This window comes from Lagopus muta, chromosome 1 (assembly GCF_023343835.1).
Source record: "Lagopus muta isolate bLagMut1 chromosome 1, bLagMut1 primary, whole genome shotgun sequence".
In the NCBI taxonomy this organism is placed as follows: Eukaryota; Metazoa; Chordata; class Aves; order Galliformes; family Phasianidae; genus Lagopus; species Lagopus muta.
In genome coordinates, this window is record NC_064433.1 from 139,519,173 (window position 1) to 139,543,190 (window position 24,018).

The following is a 24,018-nucleotide window of genomic DNA, read 5'->3' on the forward strand; positions in this document are numbered from 1 at the left end:
TAGATGAGACAACGTTATGTCACAGAATAGTACACTGAAACAATTCACATAAATGGGGAAAAAAAATCAAATAAAATCAAAGTAAAAGATTTAAACACAAATCCTAACTAGGAATGCACATAGAGTGCTTTTAAACAGCTCATACTTTCCTAGCTCTATGACTCGGGCATTTGGTTTGATGTGCAAAGAACGCATCGCTCATTGCCTGCAAGCAGTATGCTGCATATCAAAACCTGGGGTTAGCTTTGGCTGAAGAAAATCATATGTTAAGACTGAAGCTGACAGGATGAGAAAAGGGAACTTTACTCTTAGCACAGAGCTTATTCACTGTTGTTAGTGAATTAGCATGAGATGAGAACTGCTGGAGTAGAACAGAGAAAGCGCATTTCTAGGTTTAGTTCTGCTGAAAAAGCTCAGTTTTCTTAGTTGTGCACTGAATATTCTCAAAAAAAATCAACTGATTAGTCAGTCACAGCCTGAAGTACACCTCAGTATATGTAAAGACTCCAGAATTTAGCTCAGAATATTCACAGGCTTGTAGTTGTTGACCTGGACTGGTATCACCATTTTTCATTTTTTTATCTCAGTACATTTTCCTGATGTGTTTGATAATGGTAATGAACAGTATGACTCTGAAGTTCACGAAGGTTCTTTTCCTTTTCAACTGGTATGTGAAGTTATTCATTTTTTCTCTGTTTGAAGCATTAATTTTTGTACTAATGAATGAGAATGGTTGCAAAACATCAGTGTAAAGCAGTTAAAATTAAATTCATAATGTTTACTATTTCGAGAGACAGTTTCTGCTGTGACTTCTCTCTTCCTACCTTCTTTCCCTCCCACCATCTTCCACCTCTACACATTGACTTGCTGGAACTGTATATTTGTGATGTGTGCATGGCATTTTTCCTGCTTCCAGATTTTGGCTTGAAATTTGATCGGTAGAAATAAAATGAATGTAATTAGTGAATTAGTCTGGCTAATTAAAAACATATTTTTATCACTTTATTATTTATTCCTTAAAAACACCAAGGTTAGCCTGATCTCCATAATCTGATTTGTTTGAGTACTTCCCTTTTGTGCTCCATTCCATGCTAAAAACAAAACAATACAAAAACAGAAGAACACGTGTATTTTTTCCCATTCTACTTACAGTTCGCCAGACTTCTATTAGCAACTATTTTTTATAGATTTTCTTCATCTCATTAAAAAAAAACTGAAACCCAAGCCATTTTAAATACTATTCTGTACTGTACGCATGCAACGTAAACAAGTTTGTAAAATGCAGATGATATAATTTAAGAAATCCAAAAATTAAGGAGTGTATTAGTTTTCTGTTTGTTTTTAGTGAAATTTCTAGAATTCACAAAATATGTATTAATAAAAATGATGTTTTGACATCTGATGGTTTGGTTTTTTGTCACTAAAGATTTCCTCTTGTTTCTTGAAATTTCTTATTTTTTCTCTATAATTTGTATACTTTTTCCAATTTTGTAAGACAGTTTAGGTCAGTTCTTGCTTAAGAGTTTGGTTTTATTTGCATTATTTTCTCCTGTTTTCACCAAATGTAGTCCAAGATACAATTTATTGACTTGAATGTTTAGAAAGTGCATTTTTGGAGGGACAGTGATTTTGCTCTGGGAAACTTAATGTGAAATATGTAATATTTTCTCTGCTTCTGGCTATTTGATCGTGGTCTTCTCTCCTCCCCACCTTCTGAGAAAGCAAACAGCATATAGCACAGTGAAAGAAGAATGTAGTATCTTAATATCACGTAGGATCAAAACCATTGCATAACATCCTGAAATAGAAAACATATAGGAAATTAAGGAAAATAGTAAATAAAAATGTGCATTTTTGATTTTTTCACTGGCTCCTAATTTTACTAAATTCCCCTTTTCAGAGCAAGTCATTTTCATCTATTTTTAATGCTTTGGAAGCTTAGTAACAAGACATGTTTCTCACTCTTAAACATTTTCCTGGACGCGATAAGTCAGACCAGTTTTTTCCTATATGACCACACATACACACCTGTTGATGCTTCAGTGTAGGTGGCATTGATTTTGCCAGCTCAGGAAGACAAAGGTTTTATTGTTCAAATGTCCTCAAACAAGATCTATACCTTTTCTCAATCACACATAATTTACTGAAGTCATTTGGAAGACTTCCCATACATGCCAGTTAAGTATGAAAAATATTCAATAGATAAATTATTTATCTGTCTCAACATGCCATAGTTTACGTAAGAAAGAAAGAAAATATTCTGTTAATGTTTGAATTGAGGATGTATTGCTTGCTAGGTTGCTAGATTGCAAGCATGAACTATTGTCATGGAACAAAAGGCAGGAGAATTTTATATTTTAATAACAAATATCCTTTCTTCCATTCTTTAAAAGAAAGTGTGGGAGTACTGCCTTTATTTTTCACACATATACGAATTACTTCAACACAGTAAATGCTATCTTGAAATCCAACAATGAGAGGGGCAAAAAAGGCCAGGCAGAAGTAATATTTAATTACAGAAAGCACAGAAAGACAGGGGAAGGAAAATGAAACTGCGCTCAAAATGGTCATATACAACTTTTTTTTTTTTTTTTTTTTTTTTTTTGCTTCAGTCAGATAAAAAAAAATGCACCATTTACAAGACATGAAAAATTTTACATATGGCATATCACTTTTTTTACTCTTTGTAGATAGAAACATGCTGAAAGTGACCTGGGAAAATGTTTACAATAACAAACGCAGTTAATACTTTAAAATGTTTTATATGAAATATACTTTGAGAAGAGAATTATTGTGATTATAAATTTTTTTATTTAGTCATTTATGCCCTTTTAGAAAGGAAAAACATCCACATACAGAAACACTGTTGTTAAAGAACCTACTGTATTCCACACACAAGTCAATATGTATTTTCATTTACAGTTTCAGCCCTAGTTATACAGAGCATGTTTTAAGACTCTGGAAATCCGCAACTGGGATTTTGTAGGAGATTAAGTGCAATTCCTAGCCAATCAAAATCTATACTTTCTGGGGCATAAGAAAAAATAGTGCCTGATCAGAGTGTATAGTATCTGTTTTACTATTTGGAAAAATTCAAGTATATTTCATTAAATTTCAGTTCCAAATGACAGGCTTCTACGATTTAAGTAAGGAAACCTCCTTTCACTACTTTTGATTAAAAGACCGAAAAAAACAATCTTAGACTCCTCTGGATCTGCTTACATCAGTCAGCTATGGAGCTGATACAAAGGACTCACCAGTTTAGATACCAGTTAGCCCAGCACAGTTCATCTGCAGACATGGATGTTTTTTTCCCCTGTTTCTCTGTAAAACAGCGTGTGCTGTTCTACCATGCTTCTTCCAACTATTCTTTCATGACAGGTCACAGGCCTGGATTGGTCTGATAAAAACTGAATGGCGTGTAGGAACAGCTGAAGACTATTTTCAACACATCCTCTGGAACCTCACTTCCTACTTGGAGATCTGAGGGTGTTCCATAGATTTAAACTCTCCTGTAAACTTGAAGTTTATTTTGAAAAAGCCAGAGCGTGAGAGTAGAGTAGCTAATAATGTAGCCTTGTTAGCCATAAAGAGAGCGAAAGAGGACCAGCTTACTAAAAAATCTTGACATAGATTGTCAACAAGGTTGAGAGGGACTGTAATTAGAAAAAATTACAGACTGGGAGACATCTGAGAAACAGATCTTGGAAACTTATATACATCATGCATTCTTTAAAAATAGGGACAAGAGTTCAGGTGCACATTTGAGCTGAAGCTGAGGACTTGTGAATACAAATAGGAAGATTATATATACAATCTGAGAATTTATACATCAAAATGTTCATAGAAAACTGTTACTCCATTATTTATTGTTTTTTGAATAAACATTTCCTATCCTGATTAAATAGGCAAGTGCATTTGCTTGTTTTCTGATTACCTTGTATGGTGACCTGTTAAAAACACTCCCTTTAAACTGATGTCAGTTTTTAAATATTATACACAAACCAACTTACTACTCTTAAATTTGTCTTATATAGATCCATAGTAAACAGATCTAGCTACACAGAGATCAGGAAGGAACTGTGAATATTTGTCTCTTATCAGAGACAGAGCTCCTGTCTCCAACCAAGAGATTTTACTCAATTAAAAATATTTTGCTCAATTAAAAATAAAAATAAAAGCCTTTATTTATTTTATTTTATTCAATCAACATAGCAAGTGAAGCATTAAAATTGTGAGGGGAGATACAGTCAACAGTGGGAATACCACTTACTGTTTAGAAGTGAGTTTATTTAACAACAAAAACCACACACATCATTTAATTCCCCTCATTAATCATTTATTGTGGATAAAAATCCTGCTAGCAACTAAAATTGAATTTGTAATGAAAAATTCTTGCTCTACAGAATGCAGTAGGCAAAAACTACTGTAGAGAGATAAATGTAAACTATAGGTTAATGATAGAATCTCCACTTTATCACCTACTAACCACACCCACACCTGTTACTGTTGCAAACAAAAGTTTGTGATTCTGAGATGTATGCTTTCAAATTAAGTACAATACTTAGTAAGTAGTATAATAAGAAGTATAACTGATGAGAAACAAGCATGCAGAAAACAAACAAAACCCTCTGCTAGATTGCTCCACTCAGGTATCAGGTTTTTTTTGTGTGTGGCTTTTTTTTTTTTTTTTTTTTTTTTTTTTTGTCTCTTTAATTGGGAATGAGCATAGAAAGATGGAAAATATCCAGTCTTCTGTATTATTTTTAAATTATTTGGGGGGTATTACAAATGAATGCAGACAGGATATTTTCATTCTATAACAGCCTAAACAGCAACTATCTAGCCAGTAAACTAAGTACTTCAGAATAGTGAAGAGCAAAACTGGGAAGCAAACTCCTCGTGTACATGGTGGTTCCACCACCTTCATAGGCCGCTATCCAATGTACTTTTAAATGATCATGTTATGCCTTCCTATGTACAAAAGACTAATTTAATTCCTGTGTCTAAGATCTTTGTTGAAAAGGAAAGGAAAGTAAAATCAACATGTTTATTTTGCTTTCCTTCTAAATTGTGATAATAATAGCAGAAGTAATCAGAGGTCCTGCAACCATGGTTACTCACTGTCAGGTGACATCAATGCGTTCCTCCTTGCTCCAGATGTAGGCATTGGTCTACATTCATTTCCTAGTCTACAGCTATTGCTGTTCGGGATCCCTAATGTGTATTTCCATGCTGTGGATTTGCTAGGGTGTTATTCAAAGGGAAGCAGCACCATCTATTGCAACCTGAAAACTTAGCTCTAGACAATATCAAGAACAGGGCTGGCCTGAGTTTAGTTTGAAACTACTGCACTTATTTATCTTTAAAAGCTTCTTTTCCATCCCTCACTAGCTACAAATTATATTCTGATTATGGTTTGTATCTCATAAGGTACAGGGACAGGGGTGTGTGACGTGTTCATAATAAAGATATGCATCTAAGAGAAGAAAAAACCTATTTATGAACTAAGAAAATAATAACATTTGCCTAATCTTGAGTGACTGTTTCTTTAAATACTTGGCTGGAATTTTTTTTTTTGAAGTGAGAAGACAGTCAAAAGTTAAAAGTGTGTTTTATGCAGATGAGTGCCGCAAAATCTGCTTTCAGAAGCAGTGTTAATGTAGATGTGCAGTTCAGTATGTTCTAATAATGAAAGTGCTATTGTCATCCATCTATACTTCTGATTCTTCTCTTTTTCCAGACTGTCTACAAAGCCTGGCTCTGTTCCCAGTATTTTGAAGTCACACAGTTTCACTGCAGCAACAGAATTCCTTGCAAGCAATACTGTTTGGAGGTTCAAACAAGGTGTCCCTTTATATTACCAGACAATGATGATGTCATCTACGGAGGACTATCAAGTTTCATCTGTACAGGTATAGTATAGAAAAGCTAATTTCACTTTTTTTCATAAATATAAATGTGAAGGAGAATTTGAATATGTTTCCTCCTATCGTTTCAATTATGAGAAACTGAAGGTGTTCCTCGTAACAAAGAGGAGTTAACTAGATCAATCTATGCCTGTGACAGGGAGCAGTAAGATCCTTCCCCCCTCCCCCCACACACCCTGGCCCCACAAAATGGAAAGAAAGGAAGGGAAAAAAACTGTGGCAACGATCTATGGAGGAAAACTTATTTTACTAACTATGATATTGGAATTGCAAGATAACACAATATAATACAATCTAATTAAAATTGAGACTAATAAATCAAATAAGATAGGAGAGAGAGTTCCTGAGACCTAGTCAAACCTGAAAAGCTTGGAACAGCTAAGAAAGCACCCTCCAGTACCCGCTGCCAGGCAGTAAGAGACCGCCCCACCTGGAAGGGCCAGATCCCATGACTTCTGTAATGTGCAGGTACCTGGAAATGGAGCATTAACACTTTAACTCCCAGTGCACTACATGATTTTATGATGCGGAATACTGAAAAACAAAACATAAAATCATGACAACATCTCTGAGGTCCTAGGATTTGAGCCAAGATTTATTTTGCACATTTGTGTTTCAGCTTACCACAGTCATTACCTTTATAAAACAATATTATTAGAATAAATTTGTTATGGTTATTTTTCATGCTATGCAATTTCACTGAGGTTATTTGTAGCTCTGTTTAATGTAAGAATCAGAAAAAGAAACAAACTCTGTTCTGAAATATTCAGAAAAAAGGAGAAATATGAGGTCAGTTTTTACTATTTTCTTCACCTGTATTCCTATGTCAGATAAACAAAGGATCTGAGATGCAGTAATCAAAAATGTGCAGTAGCTCTTGGCTGGTAAATATCTAAGGAAAGGCTTTTCACTAGTGAAGAATTTTAAGAATCAGAGCTTTCCCTGTACAGCACTCATCTTTTGTTTTCTTCTTGACTCTAGTTAGATTCTGAGAAGATTTAAATTTTAAAAAATCATTGTTAATATAGGTCTGTGGGTGTCCATGGATTGTTTAATAAATCATTTTTTTTCCTTTAACATTCCTTTGACATTCCAGAGAGAATATGATAGGTAACAAGCAGGTATATAACAGGTACATTAGAATTATTTATATATTTATTTATTTATTTAGTCGGGCTTGATTTTGATTCATCACACTGAATTTCTGGTGCTAATAGCATCAACTGAGAATTCAGAATCTATTCAGGAATCTTATTCCCACTAAATCAATCAAAAGACTTTTGGCAATAAAATCATTTGACATCTTGGTCTGAATACCTACAAATATACCGAATTAACTTTAAATTGGGACTGCATTGCAAAGCTTGTTGCACATTCGATGTACATTAATCACAGCACAGTCAACTGATCAGAAGATGTGATTCTCCCACTATATTTATTGCTAGTGTTGCTTCAATTTGAATATCTTGTGCAGTTCTATGCAAAAGAAAAAGAAATTGTTATTAGGATACTTTAAAATATCCAGAAGGCAACAAAGATGGTTGAAGGGCTGGAATTTATGTTCTGTAAAGAGAGGCTGAGGATACCTGGGCTGTCTGGACCAGAGAAGAATGAGAGATGACCTCATTTGTCTGTGTGGCTCTTTGAGCAGGGAAAGCACAGAGCGATATGTAGGGCTTTTCTCCCTGGTCACTAATGTAGCAGAACATACAGAAACAGCACAGAGCCACACTAGAGGAGGTTCAAATTAGATATTAAGAAAATTTTCTTTACTGTGAGAGTGGTCAAGCACTGGCACAAGCTTCCTAGAGATGTGGTTAATGCTCCATGCCTGTCATTTTCCAAGTGGCATTTGCACAGTGGCCTCAGTATCATGCTTTAACCGGTTAGCCCTTCAGTGGTCAGGAAGTTGGTCTAAATGAAGATTTCTTCCAACTGAATTCTCCTCTCCTCTCCTCTCCTCTCCTCTCCTCTCCTCTCCTCTCCTCTCCTCTCCTCTCCTCTCCTCTCCTCTCCTCTCCTCTCCTCTCCTCTCCTCTCCTCTCGTCTTTTCCTATCCTATCCTATCCTATCCTATCCTATCCTATCCTATCCTATCCTATCCTATCCTATCCTATCCTATCCTATCCTATCCTATCCTATCCTATCCTATCCTATCCTATCCTATCCTATCCTATCCTATCCCATGCTGTGCCATGCCGTATTCTAAATGGGCTGCTGAATATGAGCTAGTTAAAAATAGAGTAAAATATAAAACCTCAAAAATGCTTTATGCCACCTCAGAGGCAAGTGTAATATTTTAAGAAACACTTCACTGTACTACCTGTATTTGGATTTAAGGGAATTCTGCTAGCAAAATGTTTACTGTATTCTATCTTGAAAATTAAACTTATTGCACACAATCCAGCAATACTTGGATTACATTTTGCAGACAATGTAATGAAATGTAAACTGAGTTACTATTCAGTGTAACCTAGCATTCCACTTCATAATTAACAGCCTTCCAATATGCATATAGAGGAAGTAAATTAGAATCATTTTCCAGTTTAGATAGGACAATACCACCTGAAATGAGAGACACAAAACCTTCTTAGTTACCACTTGTATACATATATGTGTGTGCGTGTATTTGCACATGCACACTGACATGCATACACAAGGGAAATGAACAAACAAGTAGTGAGCAAAGCCATCATTAATTATTATAGACAATCTCTTAAGAGATACATATCTACCTCTTCATTTTCCTACTATGTGTCCAAGTCCAAATTCAATCCGAAATCATATTAAATAGATGATTTTGAAAAGACTATTAAAAGTCAGTATCTGTGCATTTGGGATGAAAAGTGAATTTGGGGAAGGATTGAACTTGTTCACTGCAGATTATAATAATCTAAGTATCTACACATAAACTCTGTGACTAAGTTCTCACTGTAGCCAATGAAGATCTGATGTATGTGGTCAGAAGAGACAAGGGCTTTTTAGTTCAGCCTAAGTTGTCATCTGTACCTGATGAGCTGAGTAGCTCTCTGCAATCCACTAACACTACTGACTCCAGTCTATCTGAAGTAGCTGGTGTTAATCACCAGAATATTATTGAAAACATTTAAAATAAAATTATGGTATAATTATAAATATTATTCTCATGTAATTTGTGCACTAGTATTTGATTGGATTTCTTGTCTTGTTGAGCCATCACCCCCAGGATCAAGACTGCAGAATTCATATCCAGCAGGATCTGAAGTGGGTTACGCTGGTATGAGATTTTTCACACCCATGAAACTAAGACTTGCTAGCTAACTGAGGAATATGGATAATTAATCCAACAGTATCCCCAGCTGCATCAAAAGAGGGGTGGCCATCAGGGTGAGGGAGGTGACTGTCCCCTGCTCCACTGCCCTTGTGAGGTCCCTTTTGGAGTACTGCATCCAGGCCTGGGATTCCCAATACAGGAGGGATGTGGAGCTCTTTGGAGCAGGTCCAAAGAAGGCCACAAAGATGATTCTTCTATGAAGAAAGGCTGAAGAAGTTGGGCTTGTTTAGCTTTCAGAAAAGAAGGCTCTGGGGAAACCACACTGTAGCCTTCCAGTATTCGAAGGGAACTTACGAGCAGGAGGGTGACCAAATTTTGATATGGTCTGATTGTGACAGAACAAGGGGGAAGGGATTTAAAATAAAAGAGGAGAGATTTAGATCAGATGTTAGGAAGAATTTTTTACTCAGAGAGTGATGAGATGTTGTAACAAGTTGCCTAGAGATGTGGTGGATGTCCCATCACAGGAGGCATTCAGGATCAGGGTGCAGGGGTACCCGGGCAGCCTGATCTGGTGGTTCTCAACACTGCCTAAGGCAGGGGGGTTGAAGCTTTAAAATGGGAAGATCTTTAAAAATCCCTCTAACCTCAGATATTCTGTGATTCTATAATATGATGAATAATATCTTCTGGAGAAAGGACCTCTCTGCTTATAGGATGATTTATCACTGAAAGGGAAAAAAAAAAAAAAAAAAAAAAAAAAAGTGAAGAATTTGTGGCCTCTGCTATTCTTTAATGATGTTTTAGAAGCGACAGTTCTATAATAAGGGCTTTCCTTCCTCCTTGCCATGGTAACAAACTATTTCCTGTAATGTTCGGGAGAGATTTAGATTAATGGAGAGACAGAACTGTTTTCTACAAAGCCCTTCAATATGTCGTGGAAGACAAGTAACAGAAAAATGTGTGCTGGCGGTAGCTGCTTTTATCTGTTGTCGAACACAGGGTGGATCGCGCAGCATCAACGCAGGCGTCCCGACCGACGCTGGGCTGGAGGCGGCCGAGGGGCTTGGCGGCGCTGTGCAATGCTGCGGGAGCGGAGGGCAGCAGCACCTAGCGGGGATCGGGGCACTGAGCCGAGCTGGCAGTCAGCGCGTCTGCATACTGCAAGCCACAAATATCCACAAATAAGCAGGAAACTGGGATAGGGAACCCATGTGTGTTTCGTTTTGTTGTTGTGTTGTTTTTGCTTTTTTTTTTTCAGGACAGGATTTTGTTGAGATTGGAGACTGTAATAAAAAAGGTTATTTGAGGATGTAAAAAGGTTTTGCCTTTCCTTGGAACGTCCAAGTGATAAGAAAATAACACAGGACAGGTGATTTCTCCCCAAAACTTGACTATCATTGTGATCTTAGAATTCCTAAATTGATATATTTCACAGAGCTCTAAAAAAAGTTACTGTGGCTATATAAAGAGTCATTAAAGGTGATGGGATTAAGACATGGTTATAACCAGCAATCACACCTGTACTGCTAGTCTTGCTCATTTTCAGACTTTTAACATGAGTAAATTAAAATGGGAAGGAAGGAAGGAAGGAAGGAAGGAAGGAAGGAAGGAAGGAAGGAAGGAAGGAAGGAAGGAAGGAAGGAAGGAAGGAAGGAAGGAAGGAAGGAAGGAAGGAAGGAAGGAAGGAAGGAAGGAAGGAAGGAAGGAAGGAAGGAAGGAAGGAAGGAAGGAAGGAAGGAAGGAAGGAAGGAAGGAAGGAAGGAAGGAAGGAAGGAAGGAAGGAAGGAAAAAGAGAAAAAAGTGAAAGGAGGAAAGGATAAGAAAGGAAGAAAGAAAAGAAGAAAAAGAAAAAGTAAAATGAAAAAAATGGAAAAGAAAAAGGAGAAAAAATGTAATTTATAATATGGATTAGTAATTACTTCTTGGAAATTTCTGAAGAACTGCTATAATTGAGTAAGAAGTATTCTAGTTGGAGAAAGTCTTATCTATAATTCCAAGTAGAAAGTAAACTTCCTCTATGAAAGTAGATAGAGTAAGCAGGAAAAGGAATGCCATACTAGCTGACTATTTCTGATTTTCATAGAAATGCATGTGTGGATGTTAGGAACTGCATTGCAAAGAAAAAGAAAGTACTTAGGAGATAAATGTAAACAATTATGGTGTGGTTTTGATTATGGAAATTTGGAGTTAGAAAATATTTTGTGCTAAACAGTCCTTGCACTGTCCCCTATCCCCTCATAATTTTCTTCTACTAAATAAAGGGAAATATATCAATCTTTCTGTCAGACACTGCTATGGGACATCCAGTTTTGCATATACATTGAAACTGAACTTTTGTTCTCATTTTAGATCATTTTGTTTTATAACCATTTGATTAAATTTTCCAGTGATTTCATGTTATGTTTCTTTGTGCAGCTCAGATATCTGCAATTGCAATCTGCTAATGCAAAAGAGAATCTTATTCAAGATGGATAGTATTACGTCTAGGCAAACATACACACATACACAATAGATTACAATGAATGAATCCTATGTGAAGTTCCAGTTCCAAGTCAAGCTTTTTTGTTGTGACTACTATGAAAATAATATGAATACCAGTGGATCTGTTTTCTATAATGTACAGTCATCTTTTTCTCTCTTTTCCTTAGTGCAAGTGGAATATACTGAACATTTCTTATACACATGCTCTTTGAATATGAAAAAGAGAGTTGAAAATATATAACTCTATGTACATAGAATTGGGAAGAGACTGGAAATATTTCACAACTTCTAATTTCTGGACAGTGCAGTCCAACAGCTGGTCTGAGGACTGATCCAGCCCACAGTCAGCTTTTGTCTGACTTGCTGCCATCTCACAGTGGATTAAGAGAAAAGATGCAAAGACCATAGATGTTTTCTTCACAGCCAAAATCATTAGTAGGTATGAATCTCCTTACAAGGAACATTTGTTTGTTTTTGCACTAGAATCTGTCATATAAATACCTCATCTGTATGAGTCCAGTCTCACTTTAGAGTCTTGAATATCGGGCTTTCCCATGAAGGAGATCCCACAGTATAATATATTCATTAGTTGCAAACATTTCCTTCTACAAAACACAATCCAAGCAATTAGCTTACAGATATCCCTGTATGACATAGCAACACAATACGTTTGTAGGTATGAACTTTTCCTTTCCTATCATATCACAGCAGTACATGTTCTCATTAAATATTGCACAAAGTAGGAACAGAACTAGAGGAGAAGTAGGGAAAACCAGATATTTGCTAGAGGCAAATTATCTCACACTCAACCTGTATCTCAACATAGAAGAGCTAAAGATGTTTTTTGTATAGTCTTGAGTGTCAGCTATTTACTTATTTTTCTGACTTACTGGTTGGTTTTATAGGCATACACGCTATCAGAATGAAATTAGTCCCATACATGCTAAAAAAAAAAATAAATGCAAGGTAGAGAAAGAAAATAAATATTTCTTGAATGTGTACACAAATACAGGAAAATGCTCCATAGGCAACTATCTGTAATAGTTTCCAACATATAAAGAGAAAGAAAAAACTAAAACACAGCAATCCATATCTATTGCAACCACTGGAATGGAGTCTGAAATGAAAATTAATCTTTTTAAAAGAACTAGACAGCTTTATTCAGAAGTTTAAAATAATCTGTTTACTAAAGAATCTGGCATACTACATTCAAATGTATTTTCTTCTTATTTCATTTGTCTTCAAGATTTCATTTACATTTAATTTTATCATACAAAGGGTATAAAATATATACCTAAATAGAAGCATCATGATGTGTCATAGACACAGCAATTTAGAAATTGAGAGGACCATCTGGATAGGATCAAAGAGATCTGGCTTCCAGATCAGATTTAAGCAAGCAATGAAATCTAGTCATATAACGTCTAATGAGTTCTCTTTCCTTCTGGAGTTGGATATTGAAATCTCAGAAATAATTCCTCAGAAAGAGAAATGTCATGCTGAGTGTTGGCATTTTCTGATACAATGATGTCACTGCTTGGTGGATCATTCTTGGCAGGCATGAATTACTTTGTGCATCATAACAAATTGGAGCATTCAAAATTTCTGGTATACTACATTCAACTGTGTTTTCTTCTTATAGTATATGTTCTTTTCTTCAAATTTGATATACGTCTCAAAATAAATCATAAATCTATGTAAAATATGACCATGGTTTATACTAACAGAGAAAGAAAATAAGAAAAGAACAAAACATTTAAAAAAAAATCTGTTTTATTTCTGTATCTTTCCAAAGTACTCATGATCACAAATATATCAGCCAGGCCAGTTTCCTTTGATGGCAAGTACAATTTGCAAAGTGCTACAGCTCCATGGCTATTCTTCTATGATAGAAACCAACTGGGCTGAGCAAGACCCACTGCCACCAGATCCAGATTCATATACAAGCATGGCACATTCTGACAATACTGGGGTGAGGAGTGGAAATGCAACAATCTTTTTTGCATGTGGACTCCTGTGCAAAAGAAATGCACATGCTCAGGTAGAAACCACAGCATTCTCAGAATTAGCTGGTGATATAGCTGATCAGTAATATATTACATGTTTATGTCACTCCAAAAGTAATGTCTCCTCTTCATTTCTGTGGAAACTACAGTAAATAGCAAGAAAAAATAACACTATTTGATTGACCAAATTCTCAGCTAGAAGACACTGTTTTTCAGTATAGTCACCACCATTATATGATCTGTGTGGATGAGCTGATCTATATGATCTTAATTCAGTGGTATGACAGATGTACATGGCTCTCTTGGACGTGTATTGTTTCTCACATCACTGTCACCACTGTTGAAACACACCACCCACCTTCTCACTACCACTATCCATATTGAAATCTCCATTAACTCAAACAAGTAGCCTTAGTTCTTGCATCAGCATTGGTAAACAGTCTACAGATATGACTGTGCTGATAATCACAATGCTATATGCACATCAATAAAATTACTATTACAAAGCAGAGAGATTTCTTTTATAAGGTCTTCATGAGTGATTGTATATTTAAATGGAAAATGATCTGATATCAAAATGAATTCAAGCCCCAAATCTTCCACATGGACTAAGATTTCTTCTGGTGAAATATAGGAGGATGCTGGAAAATAGGGGAAAGGAAATCTAGAACTGAGAATTTTAAATGGAATATGAAAAGCAAAGTAGTTTTAGAGCCAGTAACAGCAGGAGGATCAATTTCAGAAATAAAATTACCCAACATCCAAGCAGTACAGAGTTGATGATACTTTCAAACTGAACTATAAAGACAGAAGAGGAGGTGAGTCTTGATGGTCTTCTGGATAAATGTATCATTTTTATTTTTATCCTTTTCTCGAACTGTGTCCACATGAGATGTTTTCATAAAAGAACAAAATAGTCCATTTCTCCATGCCCTTCCAAGGCTAAAGTAGCCAGCTTTCCAGAGTTCCTGGTAAATGTCATGTCTGTAACCTTCTGGATAAATAGACTAAGTGAGGAGTTCTAAGAGGCCAAAATAGATACAGCTACAAATGAGTATGTGGTGAGGCACAAAAATTAAGCTTTCTTATTTTGGTGCAAAACTCTGACTGAATTCATCTAAATGTTCTGCAACTGTCATGAATAGTGGTTCTTGTAGTTAACTGATCATTAAATATGCAACTGCAAATTCAAAGCCTAAATTCAATTGCTGAATTGAAATAAAGAGGAAATTTAATTTTATATTAAGGAACAAGTTCAGTGCAGCCTTGACTGTAGAGCTGCCCTCAATTTATTTATATTTCAGTAAGTGCATATAAACTATTTAAATACTTTCTGATTACCAACTTGCATACATGGGCTTCTATTTCAAAGGAATTTGGGGTTTTCCTTTAACAAGAAAATTTGGAAATAAAATTGGAACAGTAAGAAAGCCCTACTAGGATCAAAGCATTAAGCATTCTCTGTGTCTCTTCAATTACCGTTAATAGTTTGATCTTCTGCAGTCACAGAACAGACTGGATAATTACCTGCTTTGTGGAGTACTTCCAATATGTTACCAAACCATATTGTTAACAAACTTGGGCACTTATAAGCCTCAAAAGATGGGTTTCAGAAAATATGACATTAGCAATAAGACCACTTCATTATAGCAGCAATATTTGCAACAACCAAAGGGAACTTCCAAAATGTAATAGAACAAATCATTTTCAAGGGCTGGTCTGACTGCATATTTGTAAAGACTGCATGATTTCCTATAAAGTAAACCCTCCCTTTACATGTCATCCAACAATCTGTATCTTTAAAAACTTGATTGAATTAAAAAATAAATTAAAATTTATTTGGACTCATGTTATGTAAAAAAGAATGTATGTTTAATCTGCATTTTAACATCTTTACATTACGCCTAATACATTTCTGGTGTATTTGCAGATCAATATTATGGAAGTAGGAATAAAAGAGTTCAGTTGTATCTTATTTTAAGATGTGTGTGATTTCTTAACAGAATATTCACATAATTCAATCAGTATGGATCTAAGTAGCGGAGCCTAAACATATAGACTTGTTTTTTGAAAGAAAAGAGATTTCTGTGATACTTTAGACAAAATGTAGTTCTTGTTTCTAGATGTGAAGCTGGTTTAAAAGGCATAGCAGTTAAATAGCTGCTTTCCAAATCTTAATCCTGATATTTCAGCAAAGGTTATTTTACCATGAGACCTCACAACACTCTAAGGTAAGTAGCTACTGCAAAAGATATTATAATATCTATTTAATTAGAGAAAGGATATTTTTCCATTGTATTAGAGGTTACTGCAGTAATCAGGCTAAGCTATGTTCTGATAGTTTAGCAGTGAAAAAGATATACAAGAAGTAAATGGAACACTCTGGTTATGTCACTGTTCCTCACAATAGTACAAACAGCTCTGGCATTTTCCAAAAAGGTGGTTGTATCTTTTGGAAAAGAAAGGATTTCTCTAAATATTCAAAAATACATATTGAGATCAGGCTGAGTTGTTCAGTGCAGTTCCAAAGGCAGAAATGACCTACTTGTACAATAAGAAATATCAAGAGATCCAATTACTGCATGGTAAGGAAAGTTTTTTTCTCACCTCTGGGATATACTAGAGAGATCATCACAGATGGAAGAACTCAGCTGAAGTAGTGTAAATAAACAGAGTTTGAACAGCTTTGATTGGAAACTTCCTATGAAATTATTGGATCTGTAGTACTTTGAAAATCAATATTGTCAATGTTGTCATCATACCAGCATTTGTTATTTTATGTCTACATTTTCCTGGATATTACTGGTATGTGCTCACAGACAGAGGAATAAATCCAAGGCCTTTTTTATTTCTTTGGAAATATCCATTTTGATTAGTTGTTACTTTGTCTAAAAGGAAAAATTTAAATAACAGGTTTTGTTGAGGAACTCAACGACTTTTTTTTTTTAGCTTCCTTTCTTTCTACAGCCACACTCACTGTCACACTTCTGTTGAATGATCATTAGAGGCTGCTTCCTGTTAGTCTATGCATCTCCCAAAATGGTAAGCATGTGGGAGCCTGAAGCTAATTGAAAGATATGAATCCAATTGTTTAGGCTAAGATATCTGAACTATCAACTGCTCCTTTGACCTTCCAGCTTCTACCAAACTTTTTGAGTGTTTTGATGCTTATTTTGTGTTTACCCTACAGGGCTCTATGAACACTATCCAACCAATGCAGAACCAGAATGCTGTGATGTCAGATGGGGACTATTATCAGATCATCAATCCAAAGGGACTATAAAAACAAGTGGCTCAACAATGTGTCATAGGACATCGCTCACAGTTTCATCAGCATCAAGACTGTGTAACAGCAGACTTAAACTGTGTGTTCTTGTATTAATTCTATTACATACAGTACTAACAGTCTCAGCAGCACAGAACTCAACAGGACTGGGCTTTGGAGGCATAACAACTTTGGAAGATAATTCAACCAATGAGGAATGAAAAAAAGGATTCATCTTATATGACAGAAACACAAGAGGCCCAAGTGACTACAGTCAAATACAAAAATGACTGAGTGCTTTATCCTCAGATATCTTCTTCAATGATCTTTTGGGTAAAAGGAAAAGAATGGGCCACTACCCAAACAAGAACACAAGAACACAGCTTTTTATTGACTAAAAGGCTGTATGGTGACTTAAATTTCTCACACCATTTTATACACTGTGTTTTAATGTTTGGAGTTTCTTTTTTTGTTTGTTTTTTGCACTTGTTAATACAGGATTTTATTTTTGGGACAGTTTCTCAAAGCTAAATTAAGTCTTTTCTCTGTCGATATATTTCTAGTCATTGTGTGTGTTCATCTGATAGTTCTGTCTTTTATGTCCTGTCAGTTTCTATTAGAGGAATGACTGCTATGATTCCATGGCATAGTAAAAAGAATAAAAAAAAAAATTAAAAAAAAGAAAAAAAAGAAAAAAAAGAGAAAAAAAAAGATCAAAAAAAGAAAAGAAAAAAAAAGAAAAAAAAGGAAAAAATACACAAAAAGGAAAAAGAAAACAAAATAAAGATTTAAAAAAAAAAAACATACAAAAAAAAAAAAAGAAAAAGAAAAAAAGAGAGAAAAAAAAACAAATCTAACTGTCCTCTTACCCATTGGGAACCATTCATCTCCTTTCCCCTCCTCATGTCAGACAAATACACTTGCTTCTGTCTGTGTAATCACAATGAATGGGTACACAATTCCAGTGTGCCTCTGCCACTGTTGCACAAACGTGTTGACTGAGCAAAGTCAAAAGGAGCATGAAAGGGGTTCCTTTTAGCTGAACAAATAAGTGCTCTCCTTACAGGGTGGGATCGGACAGTTAAAAAATAAAAAGAAATATATAACAAACTGTTGCTCCAATACCCGTTTTGAAAAGTCCAGTCCTTTCTCACTGGTCAGTTGAACAGGAGCAGCCTTTTTTAAACGTGCTATGTAAAACCAGTTATGCTCAGCAAGTTGAATAGTTGGGAAGCCTTCATATTGGAGGTGAAGGATTGGCATTCATTGTGAATTACGTTTTGAGTTCTCCTGCTCCACATAACCAGCAGCTTTCCACAGGGAATGGGAGCAAAGAGCTTCCAAATTCCAAGTCTTTTTGTCTCAACAAAATTACACTACAAACCTTTGGGCATCTTCAACACAAAGTATCTTTTTGATTATTATCCACTGTTTTTCTAATATCTATATGTTGTTGAAAGTTACTCTAGTTATTAAGGGTGCACAAGAATGTGTTAGCACAGATAAAGAAACTATTTTGTTTTAAGTATATAGGACAAATCATTTTCATAAATGTGCAATAAAACAGTAAAGATATACTAGGATATGAGTAGTCGAGAGAAAAGATTGTAATCTGATTGCTGTTTTTTCATTGTTTGGGGTATCTTATAATTTATTTACTTTTATTTTTGTGGGAACATTTCACCTGCTGAGTGTATGAGAATTTGCTTTTTAAAAAGGCTTTTTAGAGTTTACAGTAGAATCAATGGAAGGAAAAGTTAATAAGGGCTGTTTTTAAAAACTTTACATTCCTTCCTATTCTCTAACTACACTTGGGAAGTGCACTTTAGAGATGTTTGCTGTGTAGCTGGGAGATGAAGGAAGACTATAGGAAATGTTCTCTTAGGAAATAAATTATAGTTATCTACTTTGTAGCTATGAAGTACCCCTTGATAAATATTAATGTTGTAAGAGCATTTAATCACTGGTGCATAATGTGTTTTTGTATACATTTTATGGTCTGTTAAATTCTGGAGGAAAAAAAAGAGATGAAATCCATGCTGTTTAAGCAAGTCAAGATGCATACACTAAGTTGCAAAGGCTCAAATATTTTGCAAGAATATTTGTTTTGATAGTGTTTTACTACAACACACACTGAGGAGCCTAAAATGTGCATATTTGTGAAAATATGACAACAGAAAGCACCAGCTAATGCAAAAGTATTCAGCACTGGTTTCTTTCTATATCTTCTCCCTTTCCTTCCTTACACATGCTATATTTTGTTCAATAAAACACAGTGCTTTTTAGTTATTTCAGTTTCTGTTAGCGGCACATGTATTTATTATATTGAATTAATGCAAAAAGAGAGAAAAATGCAGAAATGTAAGTGAAAAAGCCTTAAATAATGGTAGAATGTAGACTTTTGAAAGGATAGAGATGTAATTGAAAAGTGATGGAGCAATAACTGGGCAGTGTTCTGGTACTGTACAACTGCTGATGAGTCACACTACTGAGAAAGCTCTTACTAGGTGAGCTCTTGTTCAACTGACCTCTTAATTAAAGTGTACACGGTCAGTAAACAGTTTGTTATAACCTTTATCTACCTCTGCTGTGCAAAGGCCATCCAGCATCCATTTCTGTGATGTTCCTCTCATACTTTTTTTTTGTTCATGCCATACTCACTGTCATCTTTTTTCGCACTGTACCAGTATACTAGCAAGTCTGGATCATCCCAATTTAACTGGCACATGAGGAAGAGTTATTATTTCTTTATTTCTGTTTTGCCTCATGATGAATTAATGTAGAGTTATTTTTAAGGCATTTTCTTTCCTCTTCCTGCTCTTCTTCATCCTTCATCCCTTATTTTTTCTATAAAAATGTTTTCAAGTGGTATCAGTGAAAAATATGACTACTTCACCGCTTGGCTACACTCAGTCGTGCGTCATACAATATGAGATATACGAGTGAAAACAGTGACAACATTATTACATTCATAAAGTAGCCAATTTAGAGTTGAGGAAGGAAAAAAAAAACAACCAGGAAGTAATTTCGGACTTCCAATTATTACATATAATATGTAATAAGCTCCTCCCCCTCTCCCCATCTGGAGTCAGTGCCTGCATTTCAATGGTCTGTAAATCTTCTCTGTCATCTTTCTGAAGTTTGTTTCTTTAATTTTTGAAACAAAGAGTCATATTGCAGAGGTGACTTGCTGGGGTTTATGTTGTCATTTTCACTCCAGCAGTGCGGTATACAGCTTCTCTTGGTGGCACCTGGGACATCAGGAGTATACAAAGACTCTTCTATGAAGTTAAGCAACATGTAATCATGTATGATGCAGAATTTCATTCCATCCATTCCTCATTCGTACTAGTTTCCCTGGCACAATCTTAAGCATGCTCAATATTGTGCACATATTACTTTTTTTTCCAGAATAAATTTGCATCTTGCCACTGCTATAACTGCCATCTTGTTCCATTTCTCCTTGTACTGTATGCCTAATACATACATGATAAAGAACTGGCTTAACAAGCAAGTAATGCTAAAATATTTCTGCAAATGATTGATGAGAAGAAAAAGAAAAAATATAGAATAATATTTATTTTATAATCATATGGAGAAGATATATTTCCCATGTATTTTATCATCTTATTTTCTGCAATAGGGAAAATCCAGATTCTGTGCAATATGTTAATACTGCTAAGCCAAATGTCATATAACATAACCAGAGCTATATGTTATTCCTTATTGCATTTGCATTTGGTAATACATTATACTGACATTTTTCTTTCATTAAGGAGACAGTATCTTTCTTTTCTTTTTTTTTCTTTTTTTTTTCTTTTTTTAAATATAGCAGATGAAGGCTGTCCTTCTGCACTCCGTATTTTAAAGACAAAAAGAAAAAGAATTATGATGATGTGTTAGTTCTATAAATGACAAAACCAAGCCATCAGCTGCCAAAGAATCTGTGGAACAGTAGATACAAACCAAACATAGGCTTTCAAGAAATTCTTTCTTGAGGGTTATAAAAATTTTTACTGTAAATGATTAAAAGAGAAAGAATGAGAGCTGTGTATCAAATAGCAGAAATGGCAGGTTTCATCTGGTATGTGATGTGGCTCCTAGCTTACATAGTTATACTCTTCTATTAAAAAGTGAGGGATAAGGACATTGTCTTCTGCTCTCTCTGTATTTGTTATGATAATGTCCTTTTTGTAAGCATTGCCTCCCCACACAGACAATATGCTTATCATGAGAGCTGAAGATATGTACACACACACAAATTTACACAATGAAACTTGTCTTAGGTGACTACTGAAAGCACAAGCAAAACTCATCTGCCAAGTAGACGTAGCTTACATTGAAACTATTATATCATAGGGAATTTTAAGATACATTTGAAAAGTCACCTAAAGAAAAACATCTCTGAGGGGGCCTGGTTCTTACTGCAGTTTTTGCTTACGTGTCTTTGGAGCCAAGGCTCTCTGATCTGCTCTGTGCTGGCAGGCTAGTAGCCAGACTCAGAGTTAAGATGGCTTCAGTGGGCCTATCTACAGGCACAAACCTGCACCATAAAAAAGTTCACTGTAGCACATAGGTCTACATTTGTTGTCCCATAGTTTTTGCTCAGGAATTGTTCACAGACATAGTGCACCAAAAAGGGATCACTGGGTTCAGCCCTATCATAGTCTGGGTAAGAGACTGGCAATGGTACATTGGGAATGGTTCTGATACATTATCATTGTCTTCATTGTCTACTGTTTTATTAGTTTTGTGAATGGGTGGCTTCAAAATTTTGCTGGGAATACATAGGACAAGCTAACAAATCTCATCAATGCAAAATTAAATAACCCTTCTGGTGTAAAGAGAGATTCCATCACCTGTCAGCAGCGGTCAGAAAACAACATTATTTTAGAAAAGTTTGCAAAAAATAAGAATTTCAGCTCTGAGTAAGATAGATTTCTTAAAAATTATATTTTTGGAGTCAAATAGAAATGTAGTGCATATCATATCAGATATTTAATTTCCCAACATATTCTCCAACAACTCTTAGCAATCATATTTACTGAACACTTCTAATTTTTCCAGCATTTTTTTGCAATCATTAACAAGTTCTATCTGTCCCTGGAGGGAGCAGAAAGGAGGGAGAATAATTCTGGGAGATGAAACTAAAATTAAAAACAGAAATAGAGTTGGGCCAACTTGGAAAATCCATCTTCTTCAAAATATGAAAGAGTTGCAAAAAAAAGATGCATATGTAGGTTTATAGCTGTACAAAAAATAATTCTCTTTTAGGAGAGAGAGAAAAAAATATGTGTTCTCTGCAATTATTACAAATACAGCATATTGCAGAATAAATATACCAAAGGATATGACCTATAAAACAAACATGTCAAAAAAAAAAACTGTATTAGCAGGAATATCCTACTATAGATTGTGAATTTCCAGGTAGAATTTCAGCGACATAAATATGTCTTTTGATATGAAAACTGAAAAAAAAAAAAAAAGAAAAAAAAAAAAAGCAGGGGCTGAAGGAGTACACTAGGTTATTCTATCGTTTTAGGTGGAAGTAACACGGGAGGCCTTGGTTACAGGCCTGGTGTCCATTCAAAGCTTTGATTATGCTTCAGTTTGAATTTCTAGAATCTAGACTACATTCATCTTTGGGACATACACAGAATGACTTGCCCTGTTCTCATCTGCAGCTTCAGCCAGAGACCCATGAAAATGATCAGAGGATCTACTAGTCAACTTTGAGAGAAATGCTTGTGCTGAACTCCCCAGACAATTGAAATATTAAACCAACGTGCAGGCTTTGTTACCAGCTCTCCAGGTAGGGGGGGAAGATCTTACCAGCAGTGTATGTCTCCAAGTCCTTTTGCACCAAGGACTAGATAAGCAGAAGGTACAGCAGGTTTGACAACAAATCACTGTTGAACTCCACTGTGGCAGTTCAGACGTTTCTGCTCCCAGATGTCCCTCCACGTGATTTTGTCAGGACATATTGCTCTGGAGTAGAATCAGCAGAAGTGAAAACAGTGATGTACCACTCTGGTGTGAAACGAGGGGCATTTGTGAAGACAAAATTACTGACTGGGACATTTGTTACTTAGCCACAAAGATTTTTCTTTTGAGTCTTAACAGTGGGCGGAATTGAAGAAAGAAAAGAACTTGCCAGAGAAATAGAGAAATAATGTTTTAAAATTCTTCTACAAGATTTATTTAAATATCTCTTTAGCGGGATAACAGTAAGCTTCACAGCACCAAACTCATGTATCTTACAACTAGCAAATAGAAATTTCTGAATTAAGCAATCTTGAAGAAGCATAATATAAAATAGGAGTTAATATGAGACAGTCTACTGAGGAAGATGTCACCTAAGCCAGTGCTCTTAGGCTAATCTTACTTTAGGTCTGCCCTCTCAGAGCTGTTCTTTGAGCATAAAGGAAGCACCTATTTTCAACTGGGATTTACGTTTCTGAAATGCTTGTGGGTTTTTCGTTTCTTTGTTTTTGTTTCTTTGTTTCCTCTTTTTTTTTTTTTTTTTTCTCTTTTTTTCCTGGATTTTGGTTCCAGCATCAGCTTCTTAATACAGACTATAGGTAGGGGATGAAGTAATAATCCCATCCCAGATAAAATGAAGTCAATGAGGTTCACCTGGATGAGCATCAGTGCTCTAGTCAGCAGGTTACTCTTTAATGAAAGGAAGAGATAAATCTGAATTTTTTTTTTTAGCCTGTTTCTTTTCTGGTGTTGCTCCCGTGGACTCAGATTAAAGTGAAGCAGTGAAACTAAATCCATTGAAAGATATCAGGCCAGTGAACAATGCGGTAACCAGTCAATAGTTGTTGTGGTTTTTAGAGAAGACTAGTAAAAGGCAAAATAATCGCTGTCTTTTCTTTCTCCCATTCCTTTCCTCCCTCCACCTTCTTGTTTCTATGATGTCACCAATCTGACCTAGAACGTATCTTAGTCTTAAAAGCCCTCTAAAAATTTAAATGCATTTGATAAGACATAAAGCTGTCCTACTTTATATTTTGCTACATGTGCAGAAAAAAATATTTTTTCATTAAGAGATGTTATTCTTTCACCATTTTTCTA

The 24,018-nt window shown here is 35.4% G+C and overlaps 1 protein-coding gene across 1 annotated transcript in view; it reads left to right on the forward strand.

Annotated features, from left to right (window-relative positions):
- The window catches only part of NALF1 (NALCN channel auxiliary factor 1), a 441,385-nt gene extending 423,791 nt beyond the window's left edge, over positions 1-17,594 (forward strand). The window contains exons 2-3 of the mRNA XM_048943253.1: positions 5,744-5,915; positions 16,864-17,594. Of these exons, the coding sequence (XP_048799210.1) occupies positions 5,744-5,915; positions 16,864-17,159 (468 nt within the window). The 3' untranslated portion in view covers positions 17,160-17,594. The remainder of the gene's footprint in view (positions 1-5,743; positions 5,916-16,863) is intronic.
- Positions 17,595-24,018: the final 6,424 nt, after the last annotated feature.